The sequence below is a fragment of the Canis lupus genome, chromosome 25 (genome assembly GCF_011100685.1).
Source record: "Canis lupus familiaris isolate Mischka breed German Shepherd chromosome 25, alternate assembly UU_Cfam_GSD_1.0, whole genome shotgun sequence".
NCBI classification, from domain to species: domain Eukaryota; kingdom Metazoa; phylum Chordata; class Mammalia; order Carnivora; family Canidae; genus Canis; species Canis lupus.
In genome coordinates, this window is record NC_049246.1 from 30,081,406 (window position 1) to 30,101,976 (window position 20,571).

At 49.8% G+C, this 20,571-nt stretch overlaps 1 protein-coding gene and 1 long non-coding RNA gene across 4 annotated transcripts in view; one reads left to right on the forward strand and one right to left on the reverse strand.

Annotated features, from left to right (window-relative positions):
• Positions 1 to 3,773: 3,773 nt before the first annotated feature.
• The window catches only part of SCARA3 (scavenger receptor class A member 3), a 49,346-nt gene continuing 32,548 nt past the window's right edge, over positions 3,774 to 20,571 (reverse strand). For both annotated transcript variants that reach the window (XM_038573746.1, XM_038573747.1), the window contains exon 6: positions 3,774 to 6,512. In XM_038573746.1, coding sequence (XP_038429674.1) covers positions 6,061 to 6,512 — 452 coding nt within the window. In that variant the 3' untranslated portion in view covers positions 3,774 to 6,060. The remainder of the gene's footprint in view (positions 6,513 to 20,571) is intronic.
• On the forward strand, positions 9,084 to 20,432 carry LOC106557781. Of its 2 annotated transcripts, none has more exons than XR_005378637.1 (2): positions 9,084 to 11,433; positions 18,593 to 20,432. It is a non-coding gene; the product is annotated as an uncharacterized LOC106557781 (long non-coding RNA). The 2 variants fall into 2 exon arrangements; XR_005378636.1 differs by lacking the exon at positions 9,084 to 11,433 and adding an exon at positions 17,673 to 17,791.

Below are 20,571 nucleotides of genomic sequence, written 5' to 3' on the forward strand. Positions count from 1 at the left end.
CCCACCAACACCCACGGTCAGCTTTCCAGCAACACCTAAAATGGTCTGGACACTCTGAAGAGTCTGGACACTCTGAAGAGTCACATTAGTAGGAGGGGCCATTTGATAAGAGAGAGGGACTGGGGGTACTTTCTGGAGAATGTGCATCAGGCGCTGCCCAATGGTTGTGACCAACAGCAAAGTGGCCTGAGTAGAGTTGTAGCACAACCAGAAATGTGAGAGGTTGTGGGGACCAGGACCCGAGAGACCTGAGTTCTAATCCCAGATGGGTGACAAACTCCTGACCTGTCTCAGCCTTTGCTTTTTGCCATGTGAAGTAGAGAGGCTGAGCCTGGTGACTCACCAGCTCACTCTTGGACCTAACAATGCAGAGAATGTGGGAGTGGGAGTTGCAGGGGCTGGAGTTCTGGCCAGTTGTCCGCAGAGGACAGGGTTGAGTGCCACTGCCATTCAAGAAGCTCTGGATTTGCATAACGACCCTCATGGTAACGGCTGCTAATGGCATAATCACCACTGCCATGTACTACAGTCTGAACTGTGACTACACAAAATCCACAGGCTGAAGCCTTAACCCCCAGTGTGACTTATCTGGAGATAGGATACTAGGAGGTAACTGAGGTTAAAAGAGATTATAAGGATGGGGCTCTAATCTGTTAGGACTGTGGCCTTATAAGAAAAGGAGAAGGATGCTTTCTCTCACTCCCTTCCTCCTCCTCTGATGCTTCTCTCCCCTCCCCCATCCCAGAACCAGGTGGGGACACAGCAAGAAGGCAGCCATCTGCAAGTGAGGAAGAGCTGGCATCTTGCTCTTGGACTTCCTAGCCTCTAGAACCCCGAGAAAATTAATTTCTATTGGTTGAGCCACCTGGCCTGTGGTACTTTGTTATGGCAGCCTGAGCTGACTAATGTAGCCAACAATTAGCCAAGTGCATTGTTAAAAAGAAAACCCCAGGTCCCAAATGGTGGTGCTAGTTGGGCCAGGTCAGGCCATCAAACCTGGGCTGAATATCTAACCTAATTGTAGTTTCAATCGCCCCTAGAAATGTAAGGCTTAACCTGTCCATCAGGCATTTTCTGATGAGCCTCAGTGAGGTCATTTGTGGGGCCTTCTCCCTCCCTCAAAGGAAGATGGGGTCATCTGCATAATAACCCCCACCCCCTACCCTTCCCAGCATGGGAAGGGGATTTTGCCTGAAATAATCCTTCCTTTTCTTTTGCTTATAATTTTTTTGCCTCACCCTCCTTCCTACAAAACTTTCCATTTTGTACGACTCCTCCGAGTGCTTCCCTATTTACTAGAGGGGATGCTGCTGGTTTCATGAATCATTTAATTAAGCCAATTAGATCTTCAAATTCAGTCAGCTGTATTTTTGTTTTTTGTTTTTTGTTCTTTTACAGTATCCTTTTACTTAACCCACTCAATGACCTCAGGAGGTCAGGAGGTAGGTGCAATTATAACTCCCATTTTACAGGGAAGGGAACAGAAGCACAGAGAGGGTAACTTGCCCAAGGCTGAGTTTCTTTTTCTTTCTTTTTTTTTTTTAAGATTTTATTTATTTATTCATGAGAGACACAGAGACATAGGCAGAGGGAGAAGCAGGCTCCCTGTGGCGAGCCTGATGCGGGACTCAATCCCAGGATCCCAGGATCACACCCTGAGCCAAAGGCAGACGCTCAACCACTGAGCCACCCAGGTGTCCCAACGCTGAGTTTCAATATAAGTACACCTAAAAACTCATCATCTATATGACTTTGGGAAGTTAATCTCTCTAAACCTCAGTTTTCCCACCTGTAAAGAGGGAATGATGATAGTACACATGGACAGAAGAGCTACATTATAAACTGTAGTGAGGTTTAGATGTGTTATTACATGCAAAGCCCTTCGAGTGGGATTCTGTTGCACAGTAAGTCCCCCACCCGTGTCTACTTTTATTATTGTCGTTGTAATTCTCTTATTCCTTTACTGTCAACTGCAGTGTTCATGGCCAGCTTCACTCAGTCAGTCTTGCTCTTATGCCTCTAATTTTACCACATGACCCCCTCCCTGTGTGGTCCTAGCCCATGGGATTGGGGTAGACCTTGGACTAAGCGCCAGGGTTAGCAATTTGATGACTCTCCTAGGGCTGGGGATTAGAAACTGAAGACTAGTCTTTGGGTGGAAAGCAGTAGCCCTGTTAAGCTGTGCCTTACACAAATAGAAGATGCTGGTCAGGAGAAAGGAGACAGAGGGGAGCCGAGAAGAGAAATCAGTGGCCACTGAGAGACCATCATCCTCTGCAGTGAAGACAGGAGACTGGGATGCTGGCAGCTTCCCATGGGTAGCTGGTCTTAAGCGTCTGTAGTGCTGATATTGCCTGCTGTGCCCACATCTTAAATCCCCCCTCTTTTACTTCCTTGAGAGGACTTCTGGGACCAGGGAAAGTGGAGGTGTCAACCTGGGTGTGTGTGTGTGGAGGGCTGTGTGACTGCACAGGTGGGCTCCAGGTGACTACCTCACCCTTGCCTGTGGATCAAGCTGACCCCCCTCCAAACCACAGAGCCAGGGATGCTGGTGCCAACTGTCCAGGACACATGAGCTTTTCTTACGTGTTTGCTTTTATGCTCTCAAATCGCTCAGTTTTTGATCCCTGCAGCCTTGTCTCTCATTCTGGACCCCAACTCATCCCTTGGAATTGATCGCAGATCTAACTTTTCTGGATTTTAACTCCAGGACACTGGCTTGCCCTCCAGCTTGGGCTCCTCCAGCTCCTGCTTGCCAAGCCCAGCTCTCTGGGCTCTTGGCTCATGTTGGTGTGTCTCAACACGGCCCTGCCAGCCATGCCGTCAACCCCACCCTGGACAGTGATTAGCTTGAATTTCCAGAGGTGTTCTTGGGGACCCAGGCTGTAAAATGACACCACTGGATCATCCTTGCTGCCTCCCTCAAGGCCCACCATCTCCGTGCCACCGCCTGGGTGACACCTTCCATGGCCTACTCAGCCTCACCTGCCACACTTGCTCCCGGGGACTCCTTCTTCTCCCACCCTTGGCCCACCTCACACACTGCAGGAGAGGGAGAGCTATCACCGTGCCCTATGTGCCATCCTCCCCTCCTAGAGGTGAGACCCACAGCACAAGGCCTCTGTGCTAACCACTACTTCTATGGGTGTGTCTGTGAGGATGTTTCCAGAAGAGATTAGCATTTGAATTGGTAGATTGAATTAAGAAGAGCACCTTCACTAAAGCAAGTAGGTATCAACCCATCTGTTGAGGGCGAGAGAGTAGAACAAAAAGGTGAAGAGAATTCTCTCTCTACCTGACCGTGTGAGCTAGAACATTGGTCTTCTCCTGCCTTGCACTGGAACCTACACTACGGTCTCTCCTGGTTCCCAGGTCTTTGGACTCAGACTAGAACTACACCATTGATTCTCCTGCATCTACAGTTTGCAGACAGCAGATCATGGGACTTCTCATTCTGGATTTGTCTCTGCCCACCCACTCCCCCACGCCCTAATATATATACACACACGCACACACACACAAGTGTACAGTTGTCTGCCCTTATATGCACTTTGCTTCCCACGTTATAATTACCACTGTCAACGCAGTCCAGAAGCTGATGATCCTCCTTCTGACCTAGAGGCGGAAGGTCAATAGTAGCTCAACACCTATGTCACAGCGCCTACGTCATTCACCTCACTTCCTCCCATCACATAGGCATTTTATCATCTCACATCCTTGCGAGAAGAAGGGTGAGTACAGGGCAATAAGATACTTTGAGAGAAAGAAAAAGAGACCACGTTCATACAACTTTTATTACAGTATATTGTTATAATTGTTCTATTTATTATTGCTGTTGTTAACCTCTTAACTGTGCCTAAGTTATAAATTAAACTTTATCATAGGTATGTATATTTGGGGGGGGGAGCATAATCTATATAAGGTTTAGTACTATCTGTGGTTTCAGGCATCCACTGAGGGTCTTGGAACATATCCTTCACAGATAATGGGGGACTACTGTACAGTCTATTGGTTTTGTTTCTAGGGAGAAAGTACAAAATACAAAAATACAAAATACAGAAGCAAAACAGGGCATAGGACTTGAACCAGGCCATGTTTTGCTAGCAAATAACATACTATGCTACCATAGACTGAATATTTGTGTCTCCCCCAAACTTCTATGTTGAAATTCTTAACCCCCAGTGCGACGATAATTAGGAGGTGGCAGCCTTTGGAAGGTGTTTAGTTCTTCAGGATGGAGCCCTCATGGATGGGATTTGTGACTTTATAAAAGTGACACCCCCCCCTTCCTGCCATGTGAGGGCACAGTGAGAGTATGGCCATCTACAAACCAGGAGGTGGTCTCTGCCAGACCCTAAATCTGCTGGCACCTTGATCATGGACTTCCAGCCTCCGGAACCATGAGAGATAAATTTCTGTTGTTCATGAGTCATCGATCTGTGGTATTCTGTTATAACAGCCCGAGTGGCTGTAGAAGCCAGCCCCCGAGGACAGAGCCCCCTCACACACTCCAGCTTCCTGGGGCGGGCTTGGCTGATTCACGGAGGGGGGTCCCCAGCTGTCCTCTGCTGGATCCTGGAGAGCCAGGCCTTGTGGGGGAGGATCTAGCCTGGTCTCTTCCTCCTTTTCCCTTTTATCTGCTCGTCTTAGAGGCAGCCTCGGGAAGGGACCCCTCAGGTGTCCGGGACCCGTTTTATCCTGCTGCAACAATAAGAAAGCTCACCTTGTTTCTCCCCGGGCTCCTGCTCCTGAAGGGGAATTCCCTCTCCTGCTCTTGGTCCCTGGCCCTGACAAGACCACTGTGAGTTCCTGGCAGGGCTCAGTGTTTCTAGATCGAGGGCCAGAGGGTTAGCCCCAAACTCCACAGTGAGTATCCAGGGGACCCCTCGTCCACTGGTTCCCCGTCAAAGGCCAGGCGAGCAGAACCCCAAAAGGCTAAGCTATGCCCCTGGCTGGGCCAAAAGGACCAGAAGACACCTCCCTCCTGGAAATAGCTCTTTACTGAGTCATTACTACTATGTCGCATGATATCATGTCAACAGAATTACATGGCAGTGGTGGCGGGGGAGGGGGAGGACAGGTGGGAGTGCAAACCAGTTGCACACCTGTTAGAAGGAGGAGCTGGCATTAAGGCTTTGGGAAGGAGGAGGGGGCCAGGGAGGAGGCGGCTCCAGGCCCCCAGCCCTGGGTGGTCGGAATCTTTGGAACCAGTTGAGCCTGTGGGCGGCCTTCACCTCGCTGGGGGAACTTCCCGGTGGCCCTTGTGGCCCAGTGACCGCGGCCTCTTCACACTTGCCTCTGCCTCCCTTCCACCAGTGTCCCAGCTGCTGGGCACCACTCTGGGAGAATGTTCTGGGGCCTAGATAGCCTTCCTGTGCAGACGAGACTCCTTCTTGCATTTCCTCCTGGATGCTCCTGAGAGAAGGTGGCCAGGATGAAGAAGTGAGGAATTTTTTGAAGACGTGAAAAAAATTGCTGAGCTCCTGGGAGCACCGGGCCCAGAGCCTGAGAATGGTGGCACACATGGAGTCACTCTGTCCGCGTGAGGCAGGGGCAGCTCCTGGGACTCTTCCCATGGTCGTGACGAGAGTGTTTGGGTGGTCACATGCCACCTTGTCCCTAGAGTTCGAACCACATCCCCTGCGGGTTTTCCTGGGTCTTTTTGACCAAAGGCAACTTCTGGCTAGGTTGGTTCTGAAGATGCTGCAAAGCAGAGTTGGTCAGCAATTCAGAAACAGACTCAAGACCTTCCTCCCAAGGTAGCCACCTCCCTGGCAGGCTCAGTCACAGGAGACGGGGGTCTCTTCCTGCCCAGCCAGAGAAACCCGGCTGGCCCCCCTGGCCAGCAGGGCAATGTGTGTACGTGTGCGTGTGTGTGTGAGGGGCTGCTTTCTATGGTACAGTCAGTACTGGGGGGCCCGGAGGTGCATGGGCAGGCCGGGAGGCAGCCCCTTGGGATCAAAGGGCCACAAGTGTCTGTAGGTGTGGCTCTCTGGGTGGCCGGCTCTGCCCCAAGGCCCTTCCCAGCATTCTGTGTAGCAGTGTCTGGGACTGGGGCCCTTAGTAGTGACTCTGGCTTCCTGGTGGGCCTGGGGGCCCTGGGAGTCCAGGGGGCCCCTGAATCCCTGGTTCACCCTTCAGCCCCACAGGCCCCCGCTGGCCCGGTGACCCTGTCTTCCCAGCAATCCCTGGTTTTCCCTGAGGCCCTGGGGGCCCTGGAGACCCTGGGGGCCCCTCTGGCCCTGGGGGCCCCACGTCTCCCTTAGGGCCTGGCTGTCCTCTTGCGCCTCCACTTCCATAGCTGCCCTTTGATCCCTTGAGACCTGGGAAACCTCGAAGGCCAACCGGCCCCCTTTCTCCCACAGGTCCTGGGTCTCCAGGTTGCCCCTGAGGACCCTGGGGGCCTGGGGGGCCCAAGCTGCCTGGGTCTCCTTTTGGTCCTCTGCTGCCAACGGGCCCTTTCACGCCCAAGTCTCCTTTGAGTCCTCTTGGTCCTGGAGGGCCAGGAGCACCTAGGGCCAAAGAAGAGAGGGAAGAAGTCAGTCCACGAGGGGACGGGTCTCATGAGGCTTGCCCACGGAGTAGGTGTGGCAACACAGGCCAATGGGACAGGCCCAAGGGTCAGCCAGACACCAATGCCAGATCTGCCAACTGCAGTCTCTGGAAGCTCGGGCTGATTAAGTGACTCTAAGTCAGCTGTACCCCCTGTGACATGGGGATGAGAAGACTCACCGGCAGGCTAGCGGGGATTCAGAGACAAGGCATAGAAGTGTCTGGCATGAGGCCTGGTGTGCAGTGGGAATTCATCGTTCTGACCTCAGGGCTCAGTTTGGGAACTAAGAGAACTAGACAGCTCTGGGAAAAGGCCAAGAGTGTCCCGGGACTGTCTGTCCAGGTCTGGAGGCCGCCTGGCCTTCTACACCTCCTCGTGATTTTTTAAAGATTTTATTTATTTATTCATGAGAGACACAGAGAGAGGCAGAGACATAGGCAGAGGGAGAAGTAGGAGCCCGATACAGGACTCGATCCCAGGACCCTGGGATCATGACCTGAGCCAAAGGCAAATGCTAAACCACTGAGCCACCCAGGCACCCCTCATGGTCTTTGATACAACCCCCTTCCCCACTGATGTCTCAACCCCAGGCTCTGCCCCTGACAGTCAGGCATCTGGGACAGGAGATGGAGTCAGGTGACATAGGTCAGAACACCAAAAAAGTGAGGCACGAGAAGCAGACCCCTCCCAGGATTAGTGCATGGGGCACAACAGCCCAGAGAAAGGACAGCTCCTCCAGGAGGCCCACCCTGACTACCCCCACCTATTCTCTAAGCTTCTGCGGCTACTACTTGCTGAATCTTTCAGGTGACATGTAGAAAAAAAAAGCCATGGTACAGTGAAAGCAAACCTGTGGTGCCTATCTGGTGAACCCTGATAGACTGTGGAACCCCGGAAGAGAGTAAGGACCACAGCTCACATCCCCTGCCCTGGGCAGGGAGCCTGGCACATGGCAGGGAAAGCTCACCAACAGCTGTGGACCCCCCTGCTCCCACCGGGCTCTGGCCTAGTGCCTGGGGCAGATGCTGAGATGAAGATGTGGTCTGTCCCTAAAGAGCCCAGGTCAGCTCCCAAGCCAGATGACCGTAACACCCTTCTCACTATGTAAGTCTCAGGGTCACCACCTCCCGAACTGTGCCAACTCTGAGGATACAAAGCAGAGTGTGGCCATCACTCTGCCCAAGGCATCCCTGAATGCCCGGAGCATGGAGCAAAGAGGACCCCCCGGCCTCGTGAGGATCATGCAGCAAAGGCCCAGCGAATACCTGGCTTTCTTTAGTGGTCTCTGCAAAGGACACTGGGTAGGGGTGGTGGGAGCAGCAGGCCGAGGGCTGGCCTGAGGGATGAATTCTAATGCCCATACTCAGCTCTCCCTGAGAATTCTGTGGCTACATCATTCCTCTTGTGAAAGACTTGCAGCATTTTCGAGCGAGGTGGGGGCCAGTCCAACTCCTACATTTCACGGAGGAGGCGACGAAAGCCCAGGGAGGTGAAGCAGTATCCTCAGGGGCCCCTGAGCGGAAACCAGAACCCAGGTAGGCCTCTCGGGGAGGAGGGAGCCTGCAGCTGGGAGCTGGGAGCCCTGCCAGTGGCCGTGACCCAGGTCTGCGGCGTCAGGGCCTCCTCCCCAGCTAACGAAGATGCCACTGCTCTTAATCCTGGCTGGTGCTCCCTGCTGCCCACCCTCCCCACCCCCTCAGCGCTCCCCACCCCTGCTGCTCCCTGTGTCTGCCTCCCGGTGTTTCTATGGAACAGTGTCGGTGAATACCAGCCTCTTAAGATCGAAACTGGGATCTAAACTGGGAACTGGAGCCCAGACAGAGTCAGCCCCCCTGAGGGCCAATAAAAACCTTCCAGCCATCCCCTGCCCCCGCCTGCCCCTGCCCACTTCCCCCACACGGGGGGCTGCGGCCCTGTGTGGGCTGGGTTCACATGGCCTGCCAGCTGCACAGGCTGGATTCCGTCACCGGGCTGGCTGGCTGCGGAGGGGACCTGGCCTGGGAGCAGCCGGGAGGCAGGATCCGCTCTTCGGTCCTCAGAGGGCCTCCCCCAGCCCCTCACCCCACCCCGCAGCGAGGCAGCCAGAACCACCTGGTACAGGGCCTGGCAGGACTTGCCGGGAGCTGGCAAAGCCACGGCACCGGTCTTCACCCCAGCTCTGGCCTTGGCGCCCGAGCCAGCTGAGGTTGGAAAAGCAGAGCCATTCAGAGGTGGAGAGGCCCCTGGAGGCTTGCTGGGTGCCTGGGCGTCAGAGGGCCCTGGAGCAGTGCTGGCTGGGCTCCTGCCCACGCTGGAGCTCATGTCTCATTCATGAAATGGAGAGTTGCACTTGACAGTTCCGAAGGGCCCCTGTCGCTTCGCTACCCCTCTCCTCCTGCCTCCTCGGCCTGCTTCCTTGGGCTCACCCTCTGCCCGGTTCTCCAGCTCTCTCCTTACACTTACTTCCGCAGCTTCCACTCTTGTTCCCTGCACGGATGTGTCCACCGTCCCCATCTCCAACCTCGACTCAGGAAAAGCATGAGAAGTCTCATCTCATCTTGACAAGGTGACCCTGCTCTGAGCAGCCCCCAGGTCCAGCAGGGCCCCCTCACTCTCTCCCGTGCCACTGTCTTCATCAGGTGCCCACCCCTCTCTTGCCCACCGGGTGCAGCAGCTGACTGCGAGGACTGCTAAGGGCCTCTATGCCGGTAGCAAGGGAGAGAAGGCAGGGGGTAAAGGCCCTCTCTTCTGTGCCCCCCTCCAGTCCTTGCAGGTGCCTCTTCCTGGGGAAGCTCTTGGCGGCTTCCCTGGATGGGTAAGGCTGGGCGCCCACATGCCCGGGGAAAGGTGCATACAGAAGCCTGGGTCACACTGCCCACCTCATTGCCCCAGGAGGCAGCAGCCTCCAGCATGAGTGGAAGGAGGACTTCAGAGGAAAAGAGAGACCTCCCTCTCTGTACCCCCAGTTCTGGCTGCCACCACCCACCACATCTCTGAGAACACAGAGGGAGGTCCTAGACAGTCACCTTGAGGACACTGGGGGCGGGGTGTGGCCTCCTCTGGGGCTACTAACAAGGCCTCCCTCACAGCCCACATCAGGGGCCGGTGGTTGGAGCCTGCCCCGTGGTGGCATACCTGTGCCATCCAGCCCCGGGCTCCCTCTCTGACTGCTCTGTGACCTGCCTCCTCTTGGAGAAGGATAGGGCAATGAAAGCAGGGAACAGGTGTCTACTGAGTCTCTCCCATGTCAACGCCACACACGGAGATTGTTGGCCCATTCTACAGAGGAGGAACGGTGGTGCAGAGGGTGGCAGCTTGCCCAAGATCATCAACTAACTGTAAGGGGGAGAGACCAGATTCAAAGCCAGGCCTGAAGCTCAGAAACCCAGGCTCCTTCCCCTTACCCTGCTTCTTCTGGTCCTCATCACACTGTGGCCAGGGCTCTGGGCTCCTTTCCCCCCACCTCCAGCCCCTCTTGGCCTCTGACGGCCAGGGCCTCCTGCCTAGTGCTGCCCAGAGGAGAGGGAGGGTCCACACGGAGTGGGGAAGGGGAACCCGAAGGTGAGCTGAGCCTCTGCAGGTCCCTCCTGGTCTGGCCATGAATCATGCTGTCGGAGGGGAGGGCCGGCGGGACCTGGGTCTAGCCTGGGAGGAAGTAAACAACCGTAGTTTAGTGGTTAGCTTTGGAGCCAGGAATGTGGACAGAGGCTGACCCAGGCACTCTGCGGGACAGGGTGCCCCTGACACAGCCCATAATCAGATCTTGGTATCGGTAGGGCTAAGGACGAAGGAGGGGAGGGCTGAATCGTGCTCTGGGCTGTGGGGGGACACTGAGCAGCGATGGCTGAGTTGGGGGAGAGGCACGGAGTACCCTGCAGTTCTGGGGAGGCCCATAATTACTCAGGAAGCCAGAGACTATAATTAGGCCATCCTGGCCCATTAGGGTAGAGCCACAACTGACTGCATGTCTGGGACAAGTAGGTGGTCTCCCCCTGGTGTGCACAGGGAATGGGAGGAGGTAGTGGAGGGGTGTATGTGAGCAGAAGCACCAAGTCTGTCAGCACCCAACACTGCCCACCCAGGGGTGGGGTGGTGCGTGGGCAGGAGGGGCCCATGGTCTGCTCACGAACCAAAGCAGCAGGCCAGCTGGCAAGGATGGAAAGAAATAGAAACAGAAGGGGCGCCTCTCAGAAGACTGGTGCCATGGAAGGTACGCTAGCCTGGCCAAAGGGGTGGGGGGACCCGGGTTTGGGTCTCAGCTCTGGTATTCACAAACCGGATGGCTGGGGAAGTCTTTGTCCTTCCTGGCACCTCAGGGTTACTCTATTCAGTGAATATGTTGGCCTGGGTCAGGGACTGTCGATACCGATACCGGCTGTTGTTGCCTGAGGAACCTGGGGAAAAATGACAATGGACTTCTACTTCCGTGACGTGCTAGACCCCAGCGACCAAACTTCCCACTGAGAACAATCGGAATCATCAGATAAAGTAGGCAAGACATCCTTCTGATGGCTTTGAAGAGAGATCAAAGGCCGGAATCAACCAAAATCACAGGGAGAAGGGAGACTCCTTAAAGCCTGGCATTCTTTGCCACTTTTCTTCTCAAGGGATCTGTCGATTAGTGATTAGTTTGGGCAGAGAAGCTGGGAAGCCAGAGAGAAGGCTGCAGCTGTCAGGCTGGGAAGTGGGGCAGACTTTCGGCAGCTTCGCTGGGGCTGGAGTGCAGGGCTGCCAAGATTCAGGAGGAAGGAGACTGTGCGTGTGTTTGCTGTAAGGACACAGGGCAGAGAAGTCGAACAGAGCACTCAGCTTCATTCAGCGGTGCTGGAGAGACAAGAATTGGAGTTCAAGAATGACAAGGTGGCAGCGCCCTAGTAAACAGTCCTCCAGGACCATGTACTGTAAGTACAAGGGCGTCAAAAATAGGCCAAGTGTTAGGGCACCCGGGTGGCTCAGTTGGTTAGGCATCCAGCTCATGATCTTAGAGTGGTGAGATCGAGCCCCACGTGGGGCTCTGTACTGGGCTTGGAGCCTGCTTAAGATTCTCTCTCTCCCTCTGCCCTTCCCTCCTCAAGCACGTGGCCTGTCTCTTTCAAAGAGAAAAAAGAAATAGGGCAAGTGTCACCTTTCTTGCCCACCCTCAGTCTCTAGCTTTGTTTATGCTTTCATTATGCATTCACTGAGCAAATGTTTCCTGAGTGCCTTCCAAGGGCAGGCACTCTGCTGGGTACTTGGTGAGTGAGACAAGGAGCCCATCATCAAGCAAATTAGATTTGGAATCACCCCTGAAATTAGGACACCCTTTTACATTTTGCAAAAACTTCTCTCTGGCTTCTCAGCTTCTTTGTCCATTGTTCATACCCATTATTGACAATGATATGGGATACAAGCAAGGTAGGTATTAATATTCCTATTTGTGGATGAGGAAAATGAATTGAAAGTAGCCAAGAGCCTTGTCCAAGGTCACGTGGCTAATAAGCAATGATGGTTTCCTGTCTCCAATTCTCAAGTAACATTCTTAGCATAGACACTGTCTATCATACACACAGAAATCATCCTACAGAGTAGGAAGAGAACTATCCTATGAGAGGCACAAACACTATGGAAGTATCCCAGGCTTTCTGTTGAGCAAATGGAGCTGAAGGAGTTCTCAAAGAACAGCTGGTCTTATCCTTCCACTTTCAGATAAAGAACAAAAATAAAAAATGGAGGCTTAAGAAGATTAAAAGATTCTGCCTAAAGAATCAGAGCAAATTAGAAGTCAGACTTCTTTCCCATGTAGTTTAAGAGTCCAGCCCTCAGTCAACATCTTCCACACTGACAAATATAAATTCCCATGACTCCTGTAGGCTTTTAGAATGAGGTTCCCCTCCAAGACTTTGAATATCATGTCTCCCTTTTCCATTCTGCCCCATACCCTACACCTAGGCAGGACCTGAGTGGAAGTCCTTTTTGGTATCTGCAAACTCATGCTCTGGATGTGTGCATCTTAGAGGCACAACAAGGGGTCAGAATTTAAAATCATAGTGTGACCTTGAGTTCATGGCTTAACCTTCCCCAGTCTCAGGTCACCCTTCTGTAAAATAAAGACACCAACTGCCTTGTCTACTATGCTAAGGTAGTTGTGTAGCTGAAATGAAATAAAGTGCATGAATGGGCTTTGTCATTGGGAAAGCTTTATATTTCATTTGTTCTTAGGCTCAATGCCACAAAAATACAAAATTACCAGAGAATGAACTGTGAGAACTACCTAGTAATGTCTTTGCTGGAAAAATGCATCCTAGAGCATGTATCCTAGAGATACATATTTTAGGTGAAATACTGTGGGGAGGCTTCAGTTACCCAAGAAACACTTGGTACCTGGGTTTGTTGCAAAAATAGGACAACAGGTAAACAAGACCTACCCCCACCCAACACCATCAATTTAGATTAAGTAAAAAAAAAAAATTAACCCTAGTGGCAGTAGAAATGCTCAATGATATAAAATAAAGGCAATATAGGTTTGAGATTAAATGGTTAAAGCAAAATAGAGAATCAGAGAGGTTGGTTCCAAGTCTGTGTTCTGCAGAGAGAACAGAGCTGTCTGGGGTTGTGGGGTCCTCCTTCCTTCCACCTTAGAGCTCCCTAGGTTAGTAGGCCCAGATGTTTGGCCCCTCAAATGTGAAGCATAAATTCTGGAACTGCCAGATCTCGGTGGCTAACTAATTATATTATCTAGAGCCAAGACTGGTTATATTTTCAGGTTGAATATTCTTCCCACAAAGACCTACGTTTCCTTGGGAAGGGCCCAGGGAGCCTGAGTGTAGCCGTCCAGATTCCTAGTATAAAGGAATCCTGATTAGGAGTCTTTTGGACTATTTTCCAAGAGAAAAACTGTTGGGAATACTGCTGTGAAGGAGTAGGATGAAAAAGTAATAGTATTTGTTAGGGATTGAATCGTGTCCCCTCAAAATTCATATTCTGAAGTCCTAACCCCTAATACCTTGGAATATGACCTTCCTTGGGGACAGGATCTTCATAGAATCAATTTCAAATGTGGCCACTAGGTAACCCCGAATCTGATATGACTGGTGTCCTTATGAAAAGGGGAAACTAGATACAGAGACAGACACGCACAAAGAGGAGATGAAGAGACAAGGAGAAGCCAGAGCCATCTATAAACCAAGGCTTGGAACAGAGCCTCAGAGCCCTCAGAAGGAATCAACCCTGCTGACACTTCAATCTCAGACTTCTGGCCTCCAGAGCTGTGAGACAGTACATTTCTGTTCTTTAAGCCTCCTGGTCTTTGGTACTTTGTAACAGCAACCTGAGCAGCTAATACAGGGCTTATTTTGTAATGAAGTTCTCATAAGCAGAAGCCATAGAGCATTTCAAGTAAATTGAAGGAGTGGGCAAGGGAACCCACCTTTGATATGGAATCTAGGGGTAAGCTGGGGATGGAGGTACCCCAAAGGGAAGAGGAGGCCAGCCTCTTGCTGGGGAAATTGATGGCTAGTAGACAGGACTAGACCACAGCAACTACACCGAGCAGCCTGCACTGTCACCAAGGAGCACGTTGCATTTGCTCAGATGCTTTTAGAGGGACAGGGTTTTATGTCCTTGGAGAAGGCCATTCAAGGCAGCTTGCAACTTTGGATCTGAACTTCCTCAAATCTGAATCCTGTGTCCATTCTTGATACCTGTGTGAGCTTGGCTAGACCTCCATGTAATATCCAGTACTTCAACTGTAGGCTTTTTGGGTTCACAATTTCAGGGCTCCTGGGAATGAAAGGAGATAATGTGTATGCCATATGCTTTCCCCAGGATCTTGGTATGTATTGCTCCCTCCACCTAGAACTCTTCTGCTCATCCCTGCTGACCCTGCTATGTCTGACTTATTCCTCTTTCTTTCTCAAGTCTGATGATTAATTTCATGTGTCAACTTGACTGGGCCATGGGATGCCCAGATATTTGGTCAAACATTATTCAGGGTATGCCTATGAGGGTTTTTTGGATGAACTTAATATTTGAATCAGTAGACTGAATAAATCCCCAATGCGGTTGGGCCTCATTCGATCGAAGGCCTTAATAGAATAAAAAGGCTAAAAGGGAAGTCCTCCTGCCTGACTGCTTCAAACTGGTACGTCAGCTCTTACCTACCTTTGGGTTTGAACTGAAATATTGGTTCTTCCTGGATCTTGAGCCTGCCAGCCTTCAGACTGCAACTACAGCATCAGCTTCCTCAGGTCTCAGACTTTTGGACTCAGACGAAATAAACATTGGCTCTCCTGCTTGCTGACTCACCCTGCAGATCTTGGGCTTTACTGGCTTCTATAATGTTTGAGCCAACTCCTTCAATTTGTTATAGTAAATCAATCAATCTCTCTTTTCAGAGATCCTAATGGACACAAGATATATATACTGTTTGTTGGTTCTGTTCTCTGGAGAACCCTGAATTAATATAAATTTTGGTACCAAGAATGATTCTAAAGGAACAGAATTTTAAAGATGAATTTTCTAAGTTGATCTAGGGTTTCTGCAGTTGACTCTCTGATCTAAGATTTAAAGATGCTAATGACTTTATTTCTAGTAGTAAAAAGAGCCTAAGAGTCCAAGGCATGATCTGACTGACAATAGAGATATGGAACGTACTGGGGACTTCTCATCAACCACTCATGAGAGGCAAGGATCTGGGTGACCATGTGTATGATACTTTCGAACATTTTTTTTTGTCAGAATAACAAGTATAATGAGATTGGTTGCTCCTAATGTTACTGGACAAAGTGGGGAAAGAAAAAGTTGAGCTTGGTGATTCAAATTCCCAGCTCAAGTGTCACATAAATGAACTGCAAGCTTCTAATTTTGCTCATATCTCCTGCAGCCATAGGGATAAGACTGCTGAATATCTAACTTACAACCTCAACCTGTGACTGGCTGAATTGCAATGCAGACTGAATTTCCAGCTTTCCAGGGTATCTACTATTAAAGTAAAGGTGTTGACTGGGAAGGAATGGGATCCTGTAAGTTGGAATGGGGATATGCGGGAAGATCTTGATGGACCCCTAAATTCTGATGAGTTATCTTTGACAGTGGAAGCTGTTTCTCCACCCCCAGCAGAATTGCCTCCTTGGGGCACCTGGGTGGCTCAGTCAGTTAGGCATCTGACTCTTGATTTCAGCTCAAGTCTTGATCTCAGGGTGGTGAGATCAAGCTCTGTATCAGGCTCCACATTCAGGGAGGAGTCTGAGATTCTCTCTCTCCTCTCCCTCTGCCCCTCCCTACCCCACACTTGCTCTCTCACTCTCTCTCTAAAACAATAAATAAATAAATCTTATAAAAAGGGGGCCTCTCAACTCCTGTCTGAAGCTTGCATTGCCTGAGAAGAGGGCAGTGGCCTCCTCTAAGGCACTGCCAAGCAAGACAATGCTGATTCCCCTGAGGATCCAGCCCCACCACTCCTCTTTGCTTCTAGACATATAACTAGACTCAGTTCTCAGCAGGACCCTAAAGGTGAGGTACAAAGTATGACCTATGAGGAGGTGCCCTATACTCCAAAAGAACTACCTGAGTTTTTTCTAATTCATACAGATAGCAATCTGGGAAGTATTTGTGATAATGGATACAAAAGATGTGGGATAATGGTGGAAGAAACATTAAAATTGCATTAGACAGAATTTATTTCTATGGGCTAACTAAGCAGATCTTTCTATTTAATGTTACATCTTGGGGAGTTAGAAAGGGTCTAACAGTTTGTTAGTAGTTTGTTTGGTGGGTTGGCTAAAACATAGGCCCAAGTTTGACCTACAGTGAATGAGTATGAAATTCTGGCTGTCCTTGATTTCATGTAAGAAAGGGACTCAAAAACAGGGAAGGTGGGATGTTGGAGTGTGTTTGTCATCTGAGACCCACTCACCCACCTTGGGAAGGTCCAGAAGACATGCCTCTTACCATGACTGTGAGAAATAAATCTGTGAACAGAGTCTTTGAATCCTTGAAGAGTTCTGTGATCATTCTTTGTAGGCCAGACCTTACAGGGGGAACCACAGTCACTGAACTGGGAAACCCAACCACAGTGAGAGTAATTGGATCCTGGGGTGGTGGATACCCAAAGGTGGCATTCAACTGCCTAAGGCAAGGACAGCATGGATACCATAATGGACAGCAGGGTCAATGCAGTGATCGGAATAGGCTGACATGCACAGACCTGTGGTGTTAGCTATGTGGTCATGATGTGCCTGGAAGTGAAATAGGTAGGAAGCCTAACAAATTCTTACTTGCTCTGTATAAGCAGAGAAGTTCTAGGTCAAGTGAACAAAAGTCTAGAATTATAAAAGCAGTCATGGCTCCTCAATCATTTCTCAGACTTGAGCCAATTTACAAACCCAGACTCCCTTAAATGAAGGGGAAGCTGGGTACCCATGAGGAAGGACCCCAGGATACTACCAAATATTTATACTGCTAATTTCTCCAGCCTTCCCTAAAGGGACCTATGGGGAAAAAGGAAATAATCAGCCCTTTGAGGGACTACTAGACACTGGCTCTGAATGGGCACTGATTCTGGAGACCCAAACAACACTGTGGTTCTCTAATCAGAGTAGGGCCTTATGGAGGTCAGGTGATCAATAGGGTTTTAACTCAGGTCCATCTCACAGGAGGCCCAGTGGATCCCTGAATCCACCCTGGGTTGTTTCCCCAGTTCTGGAATGTGTAATTGGAATAGACATACTGAAAATCTGGAGGAATCTCATGTGGGTTCCCTGATCTATGTATGGAGTAAGGGAAATTATGGTGGAGAAGGCCCAGAAGCACTGCTTCTACCTATGAAAATAGTAAACCAAAAGCAATCTCGCATTCCTGGAGGGACTGAAGAGATTAGTGCCCCATTAAGAACTTGAAATTGCCTATCTGGCCTGTGCAGAGGACAGGTGGACCTTGGAGAATGACAATGGATTTCTGTAAGATTAACCAGGTTGTGACTCCAACAGTGGCTGCTCTATCAGATACACTTTCATTGCTTGGGAAAATTAACACATCCCCAGGTATGCAGCTATTGATTTGGCAAATGCTTTTTGTCCCCACCTGTTCATAAGGCCTACCAGGAGGTTGTTTCAATCTGGCAAGACCAGCAATACACCTTCACTGCCCTGCCTCAGGGCATCTCAATGCTCCAGCTCTATATCATACGTCAGTTCACAGAGAACTTGATCTCCTTTCTCTCCCACCAGATATCACTCTGGCCCACACATTGATGGTATTATATGGATTGAATTTAGTGAGGAGGTAAGTAGCAGCTCTCTATTTGTAGACATTTATGTGTCGGCGGTGTCGGGGGTGATAAATATGACAAATATTCAAGGCCCTTCTACCTCAATGAAATTTCTAGTAGTCCAGTGATGTGGGCATGTTAAGATACCCGTTCTAAGGTGAAGAATAAGCTGTTTTATTTGGCCCCTACAATTAAAAAAGAGGCACACTTTGTGGGCCTCTTTGGATTTTGGAGACAACATATATATATTCCTCACTTGGCTGTGTTACTCTGACCCATTTACTGAGTGACCTGCAAAGTTGCTGGGTTTGAGTGCCCAGAACAAGAAAAGCCTCTTCAACAGATCCAGGCTGCTGTGTAAGTGGCTTTGCCACTTGGGCCATATGATCTAGCAGATCCAATGATGCTTAAAATGGCAATGGCAGATAGGGATGCTGTTTGGGAACTTTGGCAGGCCCCTATAAGCTAACTGCACGATAGACCCTTGGGATTTTGAAGCAAAGCCAGGCCATCCTGTGTTTAACTACTCTCCTCTTGAGAAACAGCTCTTGGATTTTTATAGGGCTTACGTAAAGACTAGATGCTAGCCATTGGCCACCAAATTACCATGGGACCTGAGCTGCCCATCTTAAACTGGGTACTTTCTGACCCACCAACCTCTAAAGCTGGGCACACAGAGTCACATTCCATCCTCAAATGGAAGTGGTATATGTAATCAGGCCTGAGCTGGCCCTGAAGGCATAAGTAAGTTATAGGATAAAGTGGCCCAAATACCCATGGTCCTCACTCCTACTATACTACCTTCTCTCTCCCAGCCTGCACCTATTATGGGGAGTTCCGACCAGCTGACAGAAGAAGAGAAGATTCTGGCCTAGGATATGCAAGAATCACTTTGAAAGTGGACAGCTGCAACATCAGTCTCTCTTCAGGACAACCCTGAAGGACAGAGGTGACTCACAATCTTCCCAGTGGGCAGAACTTCCAGCAGTGTACCTGGCTGTTGTGCTTGCTTGGAAGAAGAATGGTCACACATGTGATTATAACTTGATTCATGGAGTCTGGCCAATGGGTTGGCTAGATAGTCAGGGACTCATAAGAAACACAATTGGAAAACTGGTTACAAGAAAATTTGGGGAAGAGATGTGTGAATAGTCCTCTCTGAAGAGGGCAAAAAAATTTGAAGATATTTGTGTCTTATGAATGTTCTCCAAAGGGGGAGCTGAGCAGAGGAGGATTCTAATAGTCAAGTGGATAGCATGACCTATTCTGTAGGATACCAGTCAGTCTTCTTCTCCAGCCACCCCTGTCGTCGCCCAATGGGCTCATGAACAAAGTGGCCATACTGGCAGAGATGGAATTTGTGCATGGGGTCAGCAACATGGACTTCCAGTCGCCAAGGCCAAAGCTATGGCTACTGCCCAGTGCCTAATCTTCCAACAACAGAGACCACCAGCAAATCCCCAATATGGTACCATTCCACAGGGTCATAAGCCAGCTACCTCGTAGCAGGTTAATTAACTGGACCATTTCTGTCATGGAAGGAGCAGTGTTTTGTTCTTGCTGGAATAGAAACTTACTCTGGATACACATTTGCCCGCCTTGCAAGAAATGCTTGAGCCAGAAAATACCATGGAGAATGCATTATCCATCATCATGGTATTCCATGGTTTTCCAACACAGCATTGCTCATGATCAAGGAAATCACTTCACAGCAAACGAAGTGCAACAATGGGCCCATGATCACGGAATTCACTGGTGTTATCATGGTCCCCCCCCATCTTGAAACAGCTTGCTTTACAGAGATTGAAATGGCCTTTTGAAAACTCAGTTCCAGTGCTAGCTAGGTGGCAATATCTTGCATGGTTGTATGTGGCCTGAATCAGTGTCCAGTGTGTATAGTGCTGTTCGGCTGATAGCCAGGATTCACTGGTCCTGGGATCAAGGATTGGAGATGGGAAAGACATCAGCCACTATCACCCCTAGCGGCCCACTAGCAAAATGTTTGCTCCTTATTCCCACAACCTTATGCTATGCTGGCTTAGAGATCTTAGCTCCAAAGGAAGGAATGTTTCTGCCAGGGGATACAACAATGACTCCATTGAACTGCAAATTAAGACCGCTGCCTGGTCACTTTGGGCTTCTCATGCCTCTGAATTAATAGGCAAAGAAGTTATTGTGCTGATTGAGATGACTGATCCTGACTACCAAGAAGAAACACTACTCTACAATAGAGGTTAGGGAGAGCATGTCTGAAATTCAGAAGATCCTACAGGGTGTCTCTCGGTGCTACCATGCCCTGAAATAAATTCAGTGGAAAACTACAACATCCCAATCCAATGTAGGAAGGACTAGTAATGGCCCTCCAGGAATGAAGGTTTGGATCACCCTACTAGGTAAAGAATAACTAACAACTAGCTAAGGTGCTTGCCAAGGGCAAAGAAAATGCAGATGGGCAGTGGAAGAAGGTAGTTATACATACCAGCTATGACCATGTGACCCGTTACATTACAAAAATAAGGACTGTACTTGTCAAGAGTATTTCCTCCTTGATGTGTTATAAATATATAAATATATATACAGTAAATATCTTCACTTTCTTCCCTCTCTTACCCTCTTATCATGTAACAAAACATAAAATATATTGACTTCATATCACAGTGTTTTAATATTGTTAACTTTATATCATAGTATTTAAATTATGAGATATTAAAGGGAAGAGTAAATAGCTCTCAAGGACTTTACCTTCTCTTCTGGGGAAGGGGTTAGTGTGGCTTTGGTTGTACACAGGATACTC